This window comes from Macadamia integrifolia, unplaced genomic scaffold (genome assembly GCF_013358625.1).
Source record: "Macadamia integrifolia cultivar HAES 741 unplaced genomic scaffold, SCU_Mint_v3 scaffold457, whole genome shotgun sequence".
Lineage (NCBI taxonomy): Eukaryota > Viridiplantae > Streptophyta > Magnoliopsida > Proteales > Proteaceae > Macadamia > Macadamia integrifolia.
In genome coordinates, this window is record NW_024870456.1 from 135382 (window position 1) to 152231 (window position 16850).

The window sequence follows — 16850 nt, forward strand, 5'->3', positions numbered from 1 at the left end:
GGAAGCCTTTTCCCCTTATTTGTATTGAACACTCAAAAACCCTTTTAAATAACAATAGAACATAACCTATTTAAACATGGATAAAAGGATCCATGCACTGCCGGTGTGTATTGACATCTCCCACATCAAGCCAATAAGTAAAGGGGAGGGAGAGAGGGAGTACTTGTGTTATTCAGGGCCCATATGGGAGGGGAGGAGGGAAGAAAGTGTGTGCCAGGGAGTTTTAGGAATAAGAAATTGTGAGTGTGTCAGAGAACATGTACTATACATAATGAAATGCGTACATTATTTTCACCAAGGGAATATAACCAACTTTATTTTTTTATTTTTTGTTAAAGCCAAGTGAACATTTCAGACCTCCTGAATGCTCCCGTCCTTCATACTTGAAGGTGTGGCTTAATAAAAGCATCATTGATATCTAAATTTGTGTCCATATCATCATATATACATAGTTAAAATTAAAAAAAAATATATATATATATATATACATATGCCAATGATCATCCTGTCAAATTATCAGATTTATATTTTAGAAATGTAAAATTCTTCTTCTTGATAATGAATTTATTTATTTATAAAATATATATATTAAAAAAATCCAAAAAATATATATTAATGTAAGCCTGCAAGAGACTTTTGCATGCGTATTAAAATTACTCACAAGGAGCAAATCTAATTGCCACCCAAATTATAAAGAAAAATCATATATGCAAATCAGTGAATTGTGATTTTTTTTGATAAATATATGCCAACCAGTGAAGATAAAGCTTATCATATAGTTCCCCACTGCTAAGGATTCTAGGATGGTAATTCTCTGATCGAGACTTGAAGCCTTAGCCAACAATTTGAATGAGAGGCTGTGGATGGAAGAAACCGAAGTGAGCTTTGTCTTATCCTTATTCAGAGAAGAGTGGAGAGAAAGCCAAAGGAGAAGCAATGGCCGAGAAAGGCCTTAAACTCGGAACCCATAACACATCTGATAAGGAGAAGCAACGAAGGAGAGAAGCATGGCTAGGCTGGTGGTTGTGCAGCAAAAGCAACCCTCCTTATCTCCTCTCGCATCTTCTCTCTCTGACTTCAATGGCGCAAGATTGCACAACAAACTAATTAAGGTAGGTTATATACATGTACATTCTCTTGCTAATTTCATAATGCATAACCCAATGTCTCATTTAGTTCAGTTTGGGGAGATGAAGTGATAAAGAAGGGCAAAACCCTGAATTACCTTTATCATTTTTTCCCTTCTCAATTTGGAAAACCCTTTATTCTACAAGAATCTTGAGCAATTTGGCCTTCTTAGGATAAACTTGATCTGTTGATTTGGGGTAATATTTGGTGTTAGCAGTATAGAAGGAAGACATGGGAGACAAAAGGAGCGTTGCAGGTGAAGGCATCAAGTGCAAAGAAAATCCTTATAATGGGAGGCACCAGATTTATTGGTGTATTTTTATCAAGACTTCTTCTCAAAGAAGGTCATCAGGTATATTTTTTTTCTCTCAGTTGTTCTTCCCCCTTTCTGCTTCTTAATTGAAACAAATAGGGTTGGTCTGTTGGGAGAAATTGAAAAAGGAAATGTGTTGTTGGCACTTGCAGGTGACCTTGTTTACCAGAGGGAAAGCACCCATCGCCCAGCAACTTCCCGGGGAATCAAACCAAGATTTTTTTGATTTCTCGTCTAAGGTACCGTTGCCCACTGTTCTTTAGCCTTTTTTTTCTTCTTTCTAACTGGATATTCCCTTTGTCATCTTGAAGAAACTCGCAGTGGTGAGTGGACCATGTTAAAATCAAAGACAGCCCACATCAGACGCTGTTTCTTAGATGATACTCCATTCTCCAGAGTCCAAACCTTGATTTTTAATAAATTTCTGGTGGAATGTCTGATGAAGATGATGGAGAGTCTATTATGTTTGGTTGGAGGAGGATTTTTCTTGTTTCTGAGATGGGACAAGAAGGCAATTGGGCAATAGGCCTGGTTTCCTCCTGCAGTGCAGGTGTCATCCGCCGTGCGAACGTAGCAGCAAGGACTCAAGAGTCTGCTGTTTAACTTACAGCTCTTACTTAAAGGCCTAATAGGCCCATAGCTGTGGGTGCATGACACCAAACATGGCAACAAAGATGACAGACAAAAGGAGATGAGGTTGAGGTAGAGGATGAGGACAAGACTCTGGTGAGATATATCCATTTGATTTAAGATAATCTTTGAAATAAATTATGGGAGGAACGACTAGGTATAGACATCCACAAATACAGCTAAATCTGTAGATGTATTTCAAAATGAGTGGCTTGGTGGGTAGCTCTGCAAGTTGCGTAAACAAGTTTCCAAAACTTGCAAAAATGTGGCAGATCAGACAGGACCCAAATTCTGTGGATATGTAGATCTCAACATCTCTTGCAGACATGTTAGTTTGAGAATTGACATATGGCTTATTTATGGAACACCCTATTTATCTAATGGTTAAGATTGGCCAAGTCCTAAAGTAGAAAGTAGAAGTGCTTTGTGCTATGGGGTTGGTTGGCATAGGAACCATTGGAATAGAACTGAACCTTAATTAGTATCACGGGTCTGGTCCACACCTCAAGAGATGCACCTATTGGTTTTTTCAATCCCCACTGATAAGCCCAAGACAACCCAAGAAGTGAAGTGCCGATGTGGGAGCAGTATACAAGGAAAACCCACTCTAAGCCTGGCTGTCGGTTAGCTCGAGTTGGGCTTCAGCTGGACAGGGTGTAAGCCTAGTGTTCTGCTTGGGTTAACCCCAGCTAGCCCGCCTAACTCGTTTGATGCACAACAGCACAAGGGCATGGCTAAACTCTCGTTGCTTTATTTGGGTATGCCATTGGAGAGTGATCCAAGGCTTCCAAAATAAAGACCCTAAAAAAGTCTCTAGAAGAGTAGAAAGTGGTGGGACCTGTTATTTCTCTCGAATTATGATTTTTCTAACATCTCCGATAGGCCATTGATGCCAAACAGAAAAAAACAAACATGTTTAATAAATAAAATGGAGATCAAGAGCTTGATTCTAATATGGGAAGTGAATATTAATTTTCTTATGGTCAGATCTTGCATTTGAAAGGGGACAGGAAGGACTTTGAATTTGTGAAGACCAGCCTCGCGGCTGAAGGCTTTGATGTTGTCTATGATATAAATGGTATGTTTCATTGGCTAGTTTTATCTCTTTATGTCATGCTTCTTTCCAAAATTCTCTCAAATGTATATTTTTTAAACTATGCATGTAGTCCTGTGGTCTTGTGCTTTCCTAAACAAGAAGTATGCACTTGCATAAATTCTTTTCCTACCTGAACCTCCCAAATTATTGATATTTTATTGTAATTAGGACGAGAAGCTGTTGAAGTAGAGCCAATTATAGATGCATTGCCAAAACTGGAGCAGTAAGCTTTTATCTGACTCCTTAATCTCTTTAATAATGCTTTATCATCATCATTCTAACAGCCTCTGAAGTTTGTTTACTTTTATTATTAACATGAAGTAGCAAATCTTTCACAGGTACATATATTGCTCATCAGCTGGTGTTTATCTCGAGTCTGATCTCCTACCGCACTTTGAGGTGAATTTGTAATCATTCATTGTCCAAGTTAAAAATCACTTCCCCTTGTTGAGGTTACTCCTCAGGATTCACTATCAGGTGAATGATCAAATGAAGGACTAAACACCACCTGTGGCTCCCAGAGCTCGGTCTTATTGTTTTCAGACAATGGAATCACCACACATAAGAATGGGGATTCTATCTTCTTGTTGTAGCCAATTCAAATGAATCAAATCCAATAATCTCTTGTAAGTTAATGAAGCAATGCTGCATATGATTCTCTACTTTATCCCCATCTTGAGCTGGGAAAGAAGAAAGAATTTAATTTTTTTTTTTATGGGGGGTTTTGAACTTATGGTTCAGTACTCTTGGTTCCAATTGCTGACGATGCTAAACTGGACTCCCGTTTCCCTATCCTATGCTTTGTTCAGAAAGTACTTGTCTATATGTCACAAGGGTCCAACAAGGTCGAAAGACAGGTAAAAAAACCTTTAATATTAACCACTTGAATCCAACTGGCTTGTAGAAGGTGGGATATATATGTTTTCATCCTTTATGAGGGACATTGTGATGCTAGGTCACTTTCTAATTTTTTTTTTGGTTATCATAATGGTTTTAGTTCTAACTAGTGAAGGCTTGTTGACAGACCGATGCAGTTGATCCAAAGAGTAGGCACAAAGGGAAGCTTGAGACAGAGAGCATGTTGGAAGCAAAGAGTGTTAATTGGACTTCTATAAGGCCAGTCTATATTTATGGCCCTTTGAACTACAACCCTGTTGAGGAATGGTTTTTCCACCGACTGAAAGCAGGTCGCCCAATTCCTATCCCGAACTCTGGAGTTCAAATAACCCAACTTGGTCATGTTAAGGTTAGCAAAATTGTGTTCTTGTTTATTTTCATGAAGCGTTCACCTCTATCAATTAATTTGGCTAATATAGTTCAAGTTAAAACAAAATCACAGGATTTGGCTAGGGCCTTCGTTCAGGTTCTTGGTAACCAGAAAGCAAGTAAGCAAGTCTTCAACATCTCTGGAGAAAAATATGTCACCTTCGATGGATTAGCAAGAGCATGTGCTAAGGTAAATTTCTCAACTTATTACCCTGGAGAAAGCTTATTGATATTTTTAAGAAGAAACTAGGAATTAATGTATAAACTAAATGTGGTTTCTATTATTCTTTTTCTTTGTTTTATTCATAGGCTGGTGGATTTCCTGAGCCAGAGATTATACATTTTAATCCAAAGGAGTTTGATTTTGGTAAAAAGAAGGCGTTCCCCTTCCGTGATCAGGTATATCTGTGGACCTCGTCACTGTTACACTTGCATTGTTCATTTACATAGCAAAATAAATAATGAAAATTTGATTTCTTTTAGAAGTGCAATTGCCTATGATGTTGTCCTACTGCTTGAATTACCAGGTTAAAATTATCTTGTTACATTAGTAAGAACAAATTAAAGAGAGAAAATTAATTAGGTTGAGGATATCACAGAAGTGTGCTTTCTCAGATGGATTAACATCCATTATTGTGCAAAGGTCTTACTGATGGCTTCTTATCTTTACCTTGCTAATGAAATGCAGCACTACTTTGCGTCCATTGAAAAAGCCAAGGGCGAGCTAGGGTGGAAGCCTGAATTCAACCTGGTTGATGGTCTTACTGATTCCTACAGCTTGGACTTTGGTAGGGGCACTTATAGGAAAGAGGCAGACTTCTCTACAGATGACATGATTCTTGGCAAGAGCCTTGTTCTCACATGATTCTCGGCAAGGGCCTTCTTCTCCGGAGCTAGTTCCCCTTTTGTTATACTCTCCTTTTTACCCTTCAAGTTTCTTATAACTTGGCATAGAGGTTCTAAACTGCACATTTGCACATAGAAAATCAAATTGGTAGAACCTTTGCTGTATGTGTTGCCATGGTGGAGGTTATCTCATGGCAAGCAACTCATCCTTCAATGGAATGTGATCTCATTCAAGAATATAACCTTGGTGTGGTGCCCTAATGAAATTGATCTGCTTAAAGTTGAAGCCATTACTGTATCTATACCTTATAAATGAGGTATTTAGCACAAGCTTGATATGATTGCAGGTCTTGTAGGAACCATTGATATTAGACAGTATTTGGATTGGTATTAGTCTCGGCTGTATCAGGTCGTGTTGGATGGTTTTGCTCTCAATTTCAATCAAAAAATTATTTTTTGAGCAAATTTACACCTAGTTAGAACTGTTTCCATCGGTACAGGATCAAGCAAGTATAGATCATGATCAAAAGATACTAGAGTAGAATATGAATTTGATTTAAGATTGCTGCTCAGCCTGAATTGCCTGAAAATGGATCAAAACTACCATCACAAATACTAACACATAACTAATCCCATGCAACTGTTCATATTAATACTTAAGGATAAAGGACACATCAGTACAACTTTACCTTGATTACTTACACCAAAAAACTTTGATCACATAGGTTTTTTTTTTTTTTTTAATTGAAAAATAAAATTCATCATAGCAAAAGTACCCACAATTTATTGCTACAACCCTGAAGTGGGGATTCCTTTCCCCTGGCTACTCACATAGGGAGCCATGGGGTTCATATTGACATTCTCTCTTTTCATACAAAATGAGGATTATTGAGCTACTACATCTCCCAATCACTCATTGGTGCCATTTCATTGTGGAAAACCTCTACTTCTAGAAGTAATTAAAGGTATGATGGACTGAGGCACGGGAGCTAAAACCTCAAAGGATGGAGGGGATGCGAAAAAAGGAAACCTATGTTGCCACCGTTGTCTGGTTGAATTTTAAAATTAAGGTTGTGGGTGATCAGGTTTGAATTGGATTGTTGAATCGATTGACTTAGATCATAATTGACCATGATTGATCTCAATTTCAGCTGATTCAACACATCCACTTCAAATTTGGGTCATCATATCACTATCGTTGCGTTTGGTAGTCATCCATAAAAACATTTATTTTTCTTCTTCATTTTTTCTTTTTTAGGGGAACAAGAAAATAAAATCTCTGTTTAGTGTCCACGGTTTGTTTTTCCATTTTTTTTAAACGAATCGAGTAATAAAAAGCGGCAGGAAACAAGAAATATTGAAACATTGGAGTTTCATTCCAAAACGAAATGGAAAATTCTGGTTTTGACATGAAGACAAAATGACTACCAAACACAACCTAAATCTTCAAATCTAAGAGCCGATTCTAAGTTTTTTGGGACCAAAGATTTGACCCCGATTTCTGATTTTGATAAACTTGGATTCAACCCAAATGACACAATAGATGAACCAAGCTGATCCCGGTTCGACCAATTCAGTTGGCTTTGGTCACCAAAACACTGAAATTTCTAGAGACAAATCTGTCTTTCACTGAAGTTAAATTTTGTTGGACAAATGACCAACACTTTTCTCTGCTTTTTAACCAATCACGCTAAGGGAAAAAAGAGAAGAGATCTCTCAATGGGACCCACAACAAAATCTAAAGTCTAAAGACTCTTAACCACACTATAATATATTCTAACCCGGATTAAATCTCACATTTTAATCTAAAGAAAGGACAAAAGACGAACCCTATAGAGGAAGTCATAAGAAATTGAGAATCTCACTTTCATTTTACTACTGAAAGTAGAGATTCCTAGAAATTTCAACTGAACTCTCGTGAGTCGTGACTCGTGACCGATGAACGAGATTAGAGGAGAGAGATACCTGGACCACTAGTTTTGGGCCCATGTTTTAATCTAATATTTTATTGCTTTTGTAATAACACAAGTAATTGAAAAGTCCTTGAAAACTAAGGCCCATGCACCTGGTTCTGCCACGTGGAAGGACACCGCCCTCAAGAAGGGCGATCTCCAGTGCAATGTAGGCCTCGTATTTCGAATTCCTGCATTCGTGAGATGGGGATTCCTGGCAGAGCTCAAAATACCAGAAGACTGTCGGAAAATAATCCTCTATTTTTTTCATTCCTGTTTTTCCTTATTTTGCTATCTGTAGAATGCGACACGTGGACAATTTTAAGACCAACACATCGGATGTAATAATCCTCACCCAATTTTAACCGTTGGTCTCCTTATTGTTCACGTGTCGCGTTCTGCAGGTAACAAAACAAGGAAAAACATGGATAAGAAAAACAGAGGATTTTGATCCTGTCCCTACACCGACCTTATAGTAAAAAAGATTACCTAAAATATTCTACTTTAGAAGCTAGAAGGAATGAGTGATGAAGTGGGTAAAACTGTTCAAATGTAACTGACCAATGAGATCCATCCTCGTGGCCATTTGGCTATAGTTTAAAATTTCCGTGCCGACAACGTTTTACCTTTAAAGGGGTTTAGCCATTTTTTAATAGCCTTTTACTGTTGAGGTTAGAGCAGTTAAAGACGGTTTAGAATCATGAAAGTTCCATCATTTTTCTTTTATTATTATTTTTAAATCAGAGAGGCGAGAAAGTTCCACTCAAAATATAAAAAGAAAATTAATTAAATAAATAAAGAATCAAGGAGGAAAGATTTGTATTATACTCTCTCCTGTACATATAATAACGTACTCCATACACAACCATATCCGTTTGATCATGCACAAATCTCATAAGTTATTGACACAAATCACGATGGATTTTCTTTTACTCAGATTTAATCATAATATGAAAAATAAAAAAAGAAAACCAAAATCCATTTGAACTTTAGAAATTCAATATGGATCGATCGATACAAGTCAATAGCATACGAATCTCACATCTTCCATGGGAGGTGGAGATATGTCTCTAGACTACCCACCTATTTCACCTGAGGAGTTGATCTAGAGTCGTACTTAATACTTAGGCTACATTTGATAACGTTTTGAAAAAATGTTTCTAAAGTTTTTTGATCCTATGAAAATGAAAAAAATAAAATAAGGTGTTTGATACATTTATAATGTATTTTGTTTATTTAAATAAAAAAAAAACAATAGAATCAAGAATTGATGAAATTATAAAAGCTAGTTTCATCCTTCTGGTTTCATTTCAAAAAACAATATTTTAATATAAAAATTGAAATTTTCATTTTTTTACACAAAACGCGGCTGATCATATTGTTGATACTATGGGCCTATGGCGTACTGGGGAGAGTAAAGAAATGGGGCCATGACCATGAGGTGGGAGGAGGGCTTCTAGTGTCTTCCATCGCCGACACGTGGGAGCCCACTCGAGAGCTTTCCTGTCGCCAGCGAATCACCGTTAGATCGTCAAAGCCATCCACGTGTTAACTTTAAATCGGAGATCATAGGAATCCATTAGCCTTTCTTTAGTAAACTTCTTTCCAGAAAGCTTGCATTTCAAACTCTATTTAACCAAACCCAGAACCACCTTCTTCCATAGCTACAACCAACCCAGGTAACATCAGCAATCCCCATATTTCTCCTCGTCTTGTCTTCTGTCTCTGCTTTCCTCTCAGGCTTTCCTCAACAAAGCCAATCTCTCTTTGGCTTTTGTGCTTTCTTCCTTTACGATTCCGACGACAAAGACCCTTTTAATCACCAATGACTCCCAGATTTGTTAGCAACCCAGTCATGACCGCCGCTTTTACTAAACCTGCAACTCCACCTACCAGAGCCTACGTTACGTTCTTGGCTGGGAATGGTGATTACATTAAAGGTGCTGTGGGTTTAGCAAAAGGGCTTAGGAAGGTGAAGAGTGCGTACCCACTGGTTGTCGCCGTCTTGCCTGACGTCCCTGAAGAGCATCGCCAGATTCTTGAGTCTCAGGGCTGCATCGTTAGAGAAATTGAACCTGTGTATCCCCCAGAGAATCAAACCCAGTTCGCCATGGCATATTACGTTATCAACTACTCCAAACTCCGTATTTGGGGAGTAAGTTTACATCCTTTCTCTCTGTTTCTGTTTTTCTGTTTTTGTCGTCTTTGTGTTCATGCGTTTGATGTGGGTTTGTTTGTTTTTATTAGTTCGTGGAATATAGTAAGATGATATACTTGGATGCGGACATTGAGGTATTCGATAACATAGATCATCTCTTCGATCTGACTGATGGTTACTTCTATGCTGTAATGGATTGTTTCTGTGAGAAGACATGGAGCCATACTCCACAGTATAAGATTGGCTACTGCCAGCAATGCCCAGACAAGGTTAAGTGGCCTGCTGAGATGTGTTCTCCTCCAGCTCTCTACTTCAACGCTGGAATGTTCGTGTACGAACCAAGCCTCTCTACCTGCGACAATCTCTTGAAGACCCTCCAAGTCACTCCACCCACACCTTTTGCAGAGCAGGACTACCTCAACATGTTCTTCAAGGACATTTACAAGCCAATCCCTCTAGTCTACAATCTGGTCATGGCCATGTTATGGCGCCACCCAGAAAATGTGGAGTTGGAGAAAGTGAAAGTCGTTCACTACTGCGCTGCGGTGAGCCTTAATTTAATCCAAATGTTATTTTAGGACTTTATACGAATAGTTGATGGGTATCAGTTTAATTCGATTTTCTGGGTTGATCAACAGGGATCGAAGCCCTGGAGATTCACGGGTAAGGAAGAAAACATGGACAGAGAAGATATAAAGATGCTGGTGAAGAAATGGTGGGATATTTACAACGATGAGTCTTTGGATTACAAGAAGCCTGTAGAAGAAGAGGCAGAGAAGGTTAACCGGCAGCCTTTCCTCGCTGCATTATCGAAGGCAGGCGCTGTTCGCTACATAACGGCACCGTCCGCAGCTTAGGTTGCTGGTTTTGGGAGACGAACTCTAGTGTACAGAACAAAAAGAGAAACTAGTATGTGAATAAGGATCAGTTTGTAAGAGCGATGCCGGATCACTTTTGATGGAGAGAGACTTGAAGGGCTTTGGCTTGGTTGGGTTTTGGTTTTGGTTTTGGTTTTTTCTCCCTCGCCATTTTTCTTTGTTATTTTCGTATTTCTTTTGATTGTCTTAATCTAGAGTCCTTCTATATATATTGTATCTTTGTTCCTATTTTAATGAAACTTGAAATATGTAATTTACGCACCCTCTCCCCCGTGTGGATTGGAGCTCTTGGTGGCTGTAATTTAGAAAATAGATCCTTCCAACACCGACGACTTTCCTTCCAATCATTCATCCAACGGTTAGGGATGCATCTCCAATACCTTCTGGCATCATCTTTGGAGGGGAGTTAGATGTCCAACAATTTGGTGAGAAGTCAACGTCTCCAAGCTTTTTTAGCCTACCTTGGTATTTTGAAAAAAAAATAAAAAAGAGAGAACGTAGAACCAAGTCAAGATGATATGGAATAATCCTTTTTTTTTTTATGTCAAAGATCTTATCATTTTTGAAAGAATTAGAGTTACATTTTTTTTTTCCATTTTCATTCAAGAGTAGTTATCATTTTTGAAAGAATTAGAGTTACATTTTTTTTTCCATTTTCATTCAAGAGTAGTTTTCTTATGTGTTTCTACGTCCTTTTGAGACCTTGAAATATAGATAAATTCCTTCTTAAGAACACATACAAGATTCGTCACTACACTCACTACACAAAGGATAATGGTAAATTCATCATTAACTACTTCATTTTTGAATTTCATAGTAATAGGAATATATGTTGGATGATAGTTGGAGGGGAGTTAAGACATTAAGTAGTTGGGGAGGAGTTGAATTTATAAATTTATTATTGAGAGAAATGTATGAACGGTGGATGATTGGATATGGATGAATATTTTCCACAACCCATAGATAGAGTGAGATGGGGTCAAGTTGCATTTGGTAACATTCTAGAAAAACGTTTTTGAAGTTTTTTTGTTCACTTTTTCGTTCTAGAAGGAATAAAGCGTTTGGTGTATTTATAACGTGTTTTTGTTTTTTTTTTTTGGAAAAAAAAAATGCTAGAAATGAGAATTGACGAAACGACAAACTGTAGTTCTGTGGCTCCAGTTTTGTTCAAAAAAATAAAAATAAAAATGGCATTTTGAGTCAAAAATTGAAAATTTCATTTTTAACATGAAACATTGTTTGTTGAACAGAAACATTACCAAACGTAGACTTAGAGGGTAGAGTCAGCTAGAGAGGATTTGGGCTTGTGTCCTTGCATCCTTTGTGAATGGGAATTCCTTCACAAGGACTTGGGGAGTCGTATGGGGGTGTATTTTGGAGAAGTGACAGGGTTTGTGGATCCTACGAATAGGCAGTGAACCTCATAATCCGGTCGAAGAAAATTGTTAAATTTTTTTTTAAATGATTTTGGTTATATGTCTCCTTTAAGGTGGTTTGAATTCATCCACGACCTTCACAATGTTGTTTTTATAAAGCATAAGGGAGGGAAATTTTTATCTCATATCGCTTGAGAAAGAGAAAAATGTGTAGTTCATATAGTACTTTGGGTCATCTTGACCTGATAAATCCCCAACAAATGAGTCATTTGGAGCAGAATCTCATGCATGACGCTAACACTTCTCTTTGAAAATAATCCATCAAAGCGAACCTTACTTCTAAGTCGTTATCCAATAACGTTTCTCTCATTTAGTTGCGTTCCTTACTTTTTATTGATGGGATCCTGGAAATAAAAGGAACAAAAGTGCTCCTGAGATATGATGCGGCCCATTTGGCAAGATCATAATGGGCCAGTCCATTAGACGTCCCTGGAAAGTAATGGATCTTTCGTGTCTTTCTTTTCTTTTTCTGATTTTCAGTGTGTTTTGATTGATGAGAGAATCTCACTGGTCTTAGCGTAGAAAATATCAAATCAGTGGGCCAATAGGAGGGACTGTGATTTTTTTACATCTTCCACAGTCTGGGGGTTTCCTACACCTGACCATAGTTAGTAAATTCGGATTCGGGAATTATTCGGGCGGAGAATTATTCGGAATAATTCGGTTGATTAATTTAAGGATTCGGTCAAAAAAGTTTATTGGGTTTTTTTATTATTATTTATTATTATTATTTTTTGGTTTTTTTTTAAAATACTATTTAAGTGGACCGAATAATTCGGTTTAATTCGGATTCGGTCCGAATTATTCGCGTTTTATATTCACTTTTGAAAAAATCACGAATTTTACCGAATTATATTTTTAATTCGGATTCGGTCAGAATTTTTGATAAAATTCGGAAAAATTCGGTTCGGCCGAATAATTCGAGAATTATTCGGCCGAATTGATAACACTGCACCTGACTTGTCGAGTTCATTTTCCTAAATATTTTTTTTTAGAGAAAAAACTTATTAGTTTGATATAGGTAACACCAACGTGTAGGGTCAATGAGAGGATACACATGAACCATCTTTAATGCATGGGACAGAGGATAATGTGGTCTTTTAATGTCCATCTGTATATGAATATAGACAACACGAGGCTGGTAGTGTTTTTTCACCCTTTTTTCATAATAATTTTAAGAAGAACTTCTCTAGTACAACTGTCAAGTTATATTGTTTTTTGTGATAAAAAAAAAACGAAGAAATCCTATCTACAAATGATTGGCCACATGAATTTTTGTCCTTCAACTCACTCTGGTAACGATCTTATTAGAATCCATGCCTAGTATTTGCATGTCGTTCCTTTTTCATCTCATCTAACGTTGTTTTGAGTTTCTAATGCTTTTTTATTGGTATTATTTGCAAGAATTAAGTATTTGAAAGCACATTTGCCTTTATTTCCCATTGATTCCAAAATATAAAACCGTGGTTCTAGGTTTTAACATTCGGTTGACTCGGTTTTGGAATGGTTCGGCCCTTCGGGGGTTTCAACGCCAAAGCTAATGCCGATACAATTTATGAAACCATGGTCAAGAGAACCTAGTTGTTTAAAGATTGTCTGAATCCCACATCGGCCAGCTACTAAAGGAGACAAGGAAGAAAGGGCTTTAAATAAGGGAAAACGAACACTGCAAAACATACTTACCTGGACGGGGTTTATGGGTGATCAAGATGGCCCATTACCTAGGTTGGTGACCTCCATTGCACTTGGGAGGGGTGCCCGCCTAACATCTCCCCAAGTGGGAGAGTGTACGTCATAATTTGTGGTAGAGGGGGTCCGCGTTCGCGCGGCCCCTACCAATTCTCTAAGGTGTAAAAGCTTTTAATACTACTTAGAAAGTATAGGAATAATTCAAGTGTTTTCAACAATATATGCCTGAGGTAGAATTTAATGCTTGATTAGAGATAAATAGGTCAGTAACCCAACAGAGGTTTGATTATAGCCAGATCGACCACCACGATTATAAATCGTAATATGTCCACCCTAGTTAAGCTCGTTTAACTAAACAGACATTCACAGTGCGGTCCTAAAATTTGGTCGAACCCGATTAGACCCAACCGAGACTAGCCCATCCAGAGTCCCTAACTAAATGGGCATTCACGGTGCAGCCCTAAAATTTGGTTGAACCCGACTAGATCCAACCGAGACCAGCCAATCCAGAGTCCCGAACGGTTGACGCCCCTACCTTTGACAATTATATATTTCACAGTTTCATCCTCTTACTTCATGGAGATCTTCCCTAATGCATGAATGGATGCATATGACATATCTTGTTTTAGAGGAACTCTGGTCCATATGATCTCTGAGATGAAATAGATGTTGTAGGCCAAAGCAGTTGTGTTCCATGGTTGCTATTGTGGTGGGTTTGGTGTGGGATCCTGTACAACTGAGGAATTTTGCAAGGTGGTGGAAATTACTATAGAGTTTTAGTGGAAGTGCCTTCAAGGAGCTGATATTATCAGAGAGTAGAATTAGAAAACCAAGAGCAGATTCCAAATAAGGAAATAAAGGTTATTGTAAAACACCAATAGTTCTTTCCTTTCTTCTTAGGATCAGAGATAATGTTGGGATGAGACTGGAATCAACTTTGTGAGGACTTCTGATGTTGAGAAGATCTGTTACATGGATTCTGTACTGTACAGTGTCTCTGATAAGAAGGATCATTCCAATGTTTAAAAAACCGTTTTGAGACAATTACTGGGACCTTCAATTAGGTGTTCTTCTTGGGAAATTGAATTAATCAGTATATGATATTTGCTAAAAATTTAAGGATGTTTAGGGGCCGTTTGATTTTGTTTCAATCGTTTCTGTGTCTAGAAAGAGTAGAAACGGTTTCTCCCTTTTCTGTTCCAAGAAACAATTTTTTTACCTCAAAAAAGTGTTTGATTTTTCTGTTTCAAGAAACGGTTTCTTATGCATGTATCATTAATTACAATTATGCCATTAGAATTTTGACAAAAGGGAAGACATCATACATGATTAAAATGAAAAAACCCAATGTGATAGAGATTCAATAAGAAATATCTTTTTAAATGTCACATAAGTAAATAGAACATAGAGTTTTCTATTACGTAACATATACTCTAACAACTAACATAAAATCATTAATGATAGCTACTAACATAAAGTCATTAAAATCAAAACATCAAGGTCCATCAATTGGAATCATGGGCATTCCCTGCGATATTTTTGTTTGCAGGTCTCTGCTGTTATTAATTCCTGCACGTCCTTTATGTTCTTTATGTTTTCTGAAGCGTTCTGTTGTTATCACTATCCAGATTGTTTCCCTTCCTCCACCTCTGTTTTTTCTTTGGAGTTTGGTATGATAAACTGTCATCTCAATCACTGTCCATTAGGTTCCCACATTAATGATATTACAGCACAAGATAAAACGAATATATAGCAGTGCAAGAGTAGCTGGCCAGAGCAAATATGTGCAACTAACCAAAATATGATGCTCCAATTTCAATAGAGAGACCATAGAGGGAGGTAAAAGGAGGTGTCTTTTTTTCATTTTTCATTTTTTAGTCCCACATCGTCCAGCTAATGAAGGAGATAAGGCACAGAGGAGTTTCAACAAGGGAAAACAAGGTTTTGGATACATACTTACCTGGATGGGGTTTATGGTTGATCAGGAAGACTCATTGCTTAGGTTGGTGACCCATTGATGCGTTCACGCGGCCCTACTATTCCCTAACATTTAAAAGCTTTTCGTAGATGGTTGCATGATTTTTTCTAATTCCTACTGCCAAGATGCTTTCTAAGTCCTGCTGCCAAGATGCTCTTTGCATTAAGGATACTCCTATGAGGTATAAAAGTGCTTCAGGACAAGAGGTTAACGTGTCTAAGTCGAGTATTCTGTTTAGTCCTTCCACTCCGGCCCAAACTAGAAGGGATATTGGTCAGATCTTGGGGTTTAAAGAGGTTACTAATCATGGGAAATATTTGGGACTTCCCTCGGAATTTGGTAGATCCAAGAGACCTCTTTTTTCTAACATTGTTGAGCGTGTTCAAAGCAAACTATCTTGTTGGAAAGAAAATTTTTTATCTACTGCAGGTAAAGAAATTTTGCTTAAATTTGTTGTTACTTCAATTCCCTCATTTGCCATGTCTATGTTTACTTAATGGTAAGTATAGATGAGTTTAATCGGCTTATGAGGTGGCTTTGGTGGAAGGGCAATACGGGTAAGGGGGTTTTTTTGGTCAAGTGGTCTAAACTTTGCCAAAGTAAAAAATTTGGGGGGCTGGGATTTGGGGACCTTGTCTACCTTAACTTAGCTCTCCTTGCTAGACAATGCTGGAGGCTTATCCATAATGGGGATGCCATTTGGGTAAGGGTTTTAAAAGGGAAATATTTTCCAAACTGTTCTGTTTTTTTTTTTTTTTTTTTTTGGCTCTTTCTAAGCCTACTAGATCATGGGCTTGGAAGAGTCTTTAAGAGGGCAGACCCCTTTTGCTTCAAGGGTTCCGACGAAATATAGGTAATGGGTCAGATACTTCCATTTACTCAGATCCTTGGTTGCCCTCCTTTTGGGGGAAGATTTCCAGCCCTCCTACTATCCTACCTATTGGTAAGGTTTCAGATTTGATTTTTCAAAACAGGTTTTGGAATGTGAATTTAATAAATTCATTGCTCTCTGGCTCAGAAGTTTCAATTATCCTTCAAATTCCGCTATCTATTTTGGATAGAAAAGACAGTTGGAGGTGAGGTTTCTCAAAGAATGGTATGTTCACTATTAAATCTGCCTACTATTGTGCTTTCCAAGCTACTTGCCCCTCCTCTACCTCTCCTGATATGATATGGGATACTATATAGAAGCTGGATATTGTCTCTAAGGTGAAGCTTTTCATTTGGAGATGTGCCTTTGAGGCATTGGCTATTAAACAACTTCTTTTTCATCGTAATTTGGCTGAGAGTTCTATTTGCCCCATTTGTAAATTATCTGAGGAAACAATTGTTCATGCTCTTTTCTCATGTCCTTTTGCGGCAACTTGCTGGTCTGTCTTCTCTCTCAGATTTAACACTCTTGAATTTAATGGTTCTTGCTTTAAAGATTGGTTGAATTGTTTGTTTGTAAACTATAAGGATATTCCCCAAAAAAAGGATT

The 16850-nt window shown here is 37.7% G+C and overlaps 2 protein-coding genes and 1 non-coding gene across 4 annotated transcripts; all 3 read left to right on the forward strand.

Moving 5' to 3' along the window:
* Positions 1-761: 761 nt before the first annotated feature.
* Positions 762-5569, forward strand: LOC122068778 (chloroplast stem-loop binding protein of 41 kDa b, chloroplastic). Of its 2 annotated transcripts, none has more exons than XM_042632679.1 (10): positions 762-1112; positions 1343-1480; positions 1594-1680; positions 3059-3149; positions 3336-3390; positions 3506-3566; positions 4192-4413; positions 4507-4623; positions 4743-4832; positions 5122-5569. In XM_042632679.1, exons 1-10 carry the CDS (start codon positions 1008-1010, stop codon positions 5296-5298), a joined length of 1143 nt encoding a protein of 380 aa, XP_042488613.1. In that variant the 5' UTR covers positions 762-1007; the 3' UTR covers positions 5299-5569. The 2 variants fall into 2 exon arrangements, with proteins under 2 accessions (XP_042488613.1, XP_042488614.1); XM_042632680.1 differs by having other exon boundaries at positions 768-1112; positions 1346-1480.
* A 3095-nt stretch (positions 5570-8664) lies between these two features.
* On the forward strand, positions 8665-10528 carry LOC122068779 (galactinol synthase 1-like). The gene is made up of 3 exons (XM_042632681.1): positions 8665-9386; positions 9479-9934; positions 10028-10528. The coding sequence occupies exons 1-3, from the start codon at positions 9057-9059 to the stop codon at positions 10244-10246; spliced, it is 1005 nt and encodes a 334-aa protein (XP_042488615.1). The 5' UTR covers positions 8665-9056; the 3' UTR covers positions 10247-10528.
* Positions 10529-13378: 2850 nt separating this feature from the next.
* On the forward strand, positions 13379-13539 carry LOC122068782. The gene has a single exon (XR_006137237.1). It is a non-coding gene; the product is annotated as a U1 spliceosomal RNA (small nuclear RNA).
* Positions 13540-16850: the final 3311 nt, after the last annotated feature.

Coding starts and splice junctions, on each gene's coding strand:
- LOC122068779 (XM_042632681.1), top strand. CDS start 9,057: ATGACTCCCAGATTTGTTAGCAACCCAGTCATGACCGCCGCTTTTACT. Junction 9,387..9,478: donor CCAAACTCCGTATTTGGGGA/GTAAGTTTACAT, acceptor TGTTTTTATTAG/TTCGTGGAATATAGTAAGAT. Junction 9,935..10,027: donor TCGTTCACTACTGCGCTGCG/GTGAGCCTTAAT, acceptor GTTGATCAACAG/GGATCGAAGCCCTGGAGATT.
- LOC122068778 (XM_042632679.1), top strand. CDS start 1,008: ATGGCTAGGCTGGTGGTTGTGCAGCAAAAGCAACCCTCCTTATCTCCT. Junction 1,681..3,058: donor TTTTTGATTTCTCGTCTAAG/GTACCGTTGCCC, acceptor TCTTATGGTCAG/ATCTTGCATTTGAAAGGGGA. Junction 3,567..4,191: donor ATCTCCTACCGCACTTTGAG/GTGAATTTGTAA, acceptor GCTTGTTGACAG/ACCGATGCAGTTGATCCAAA.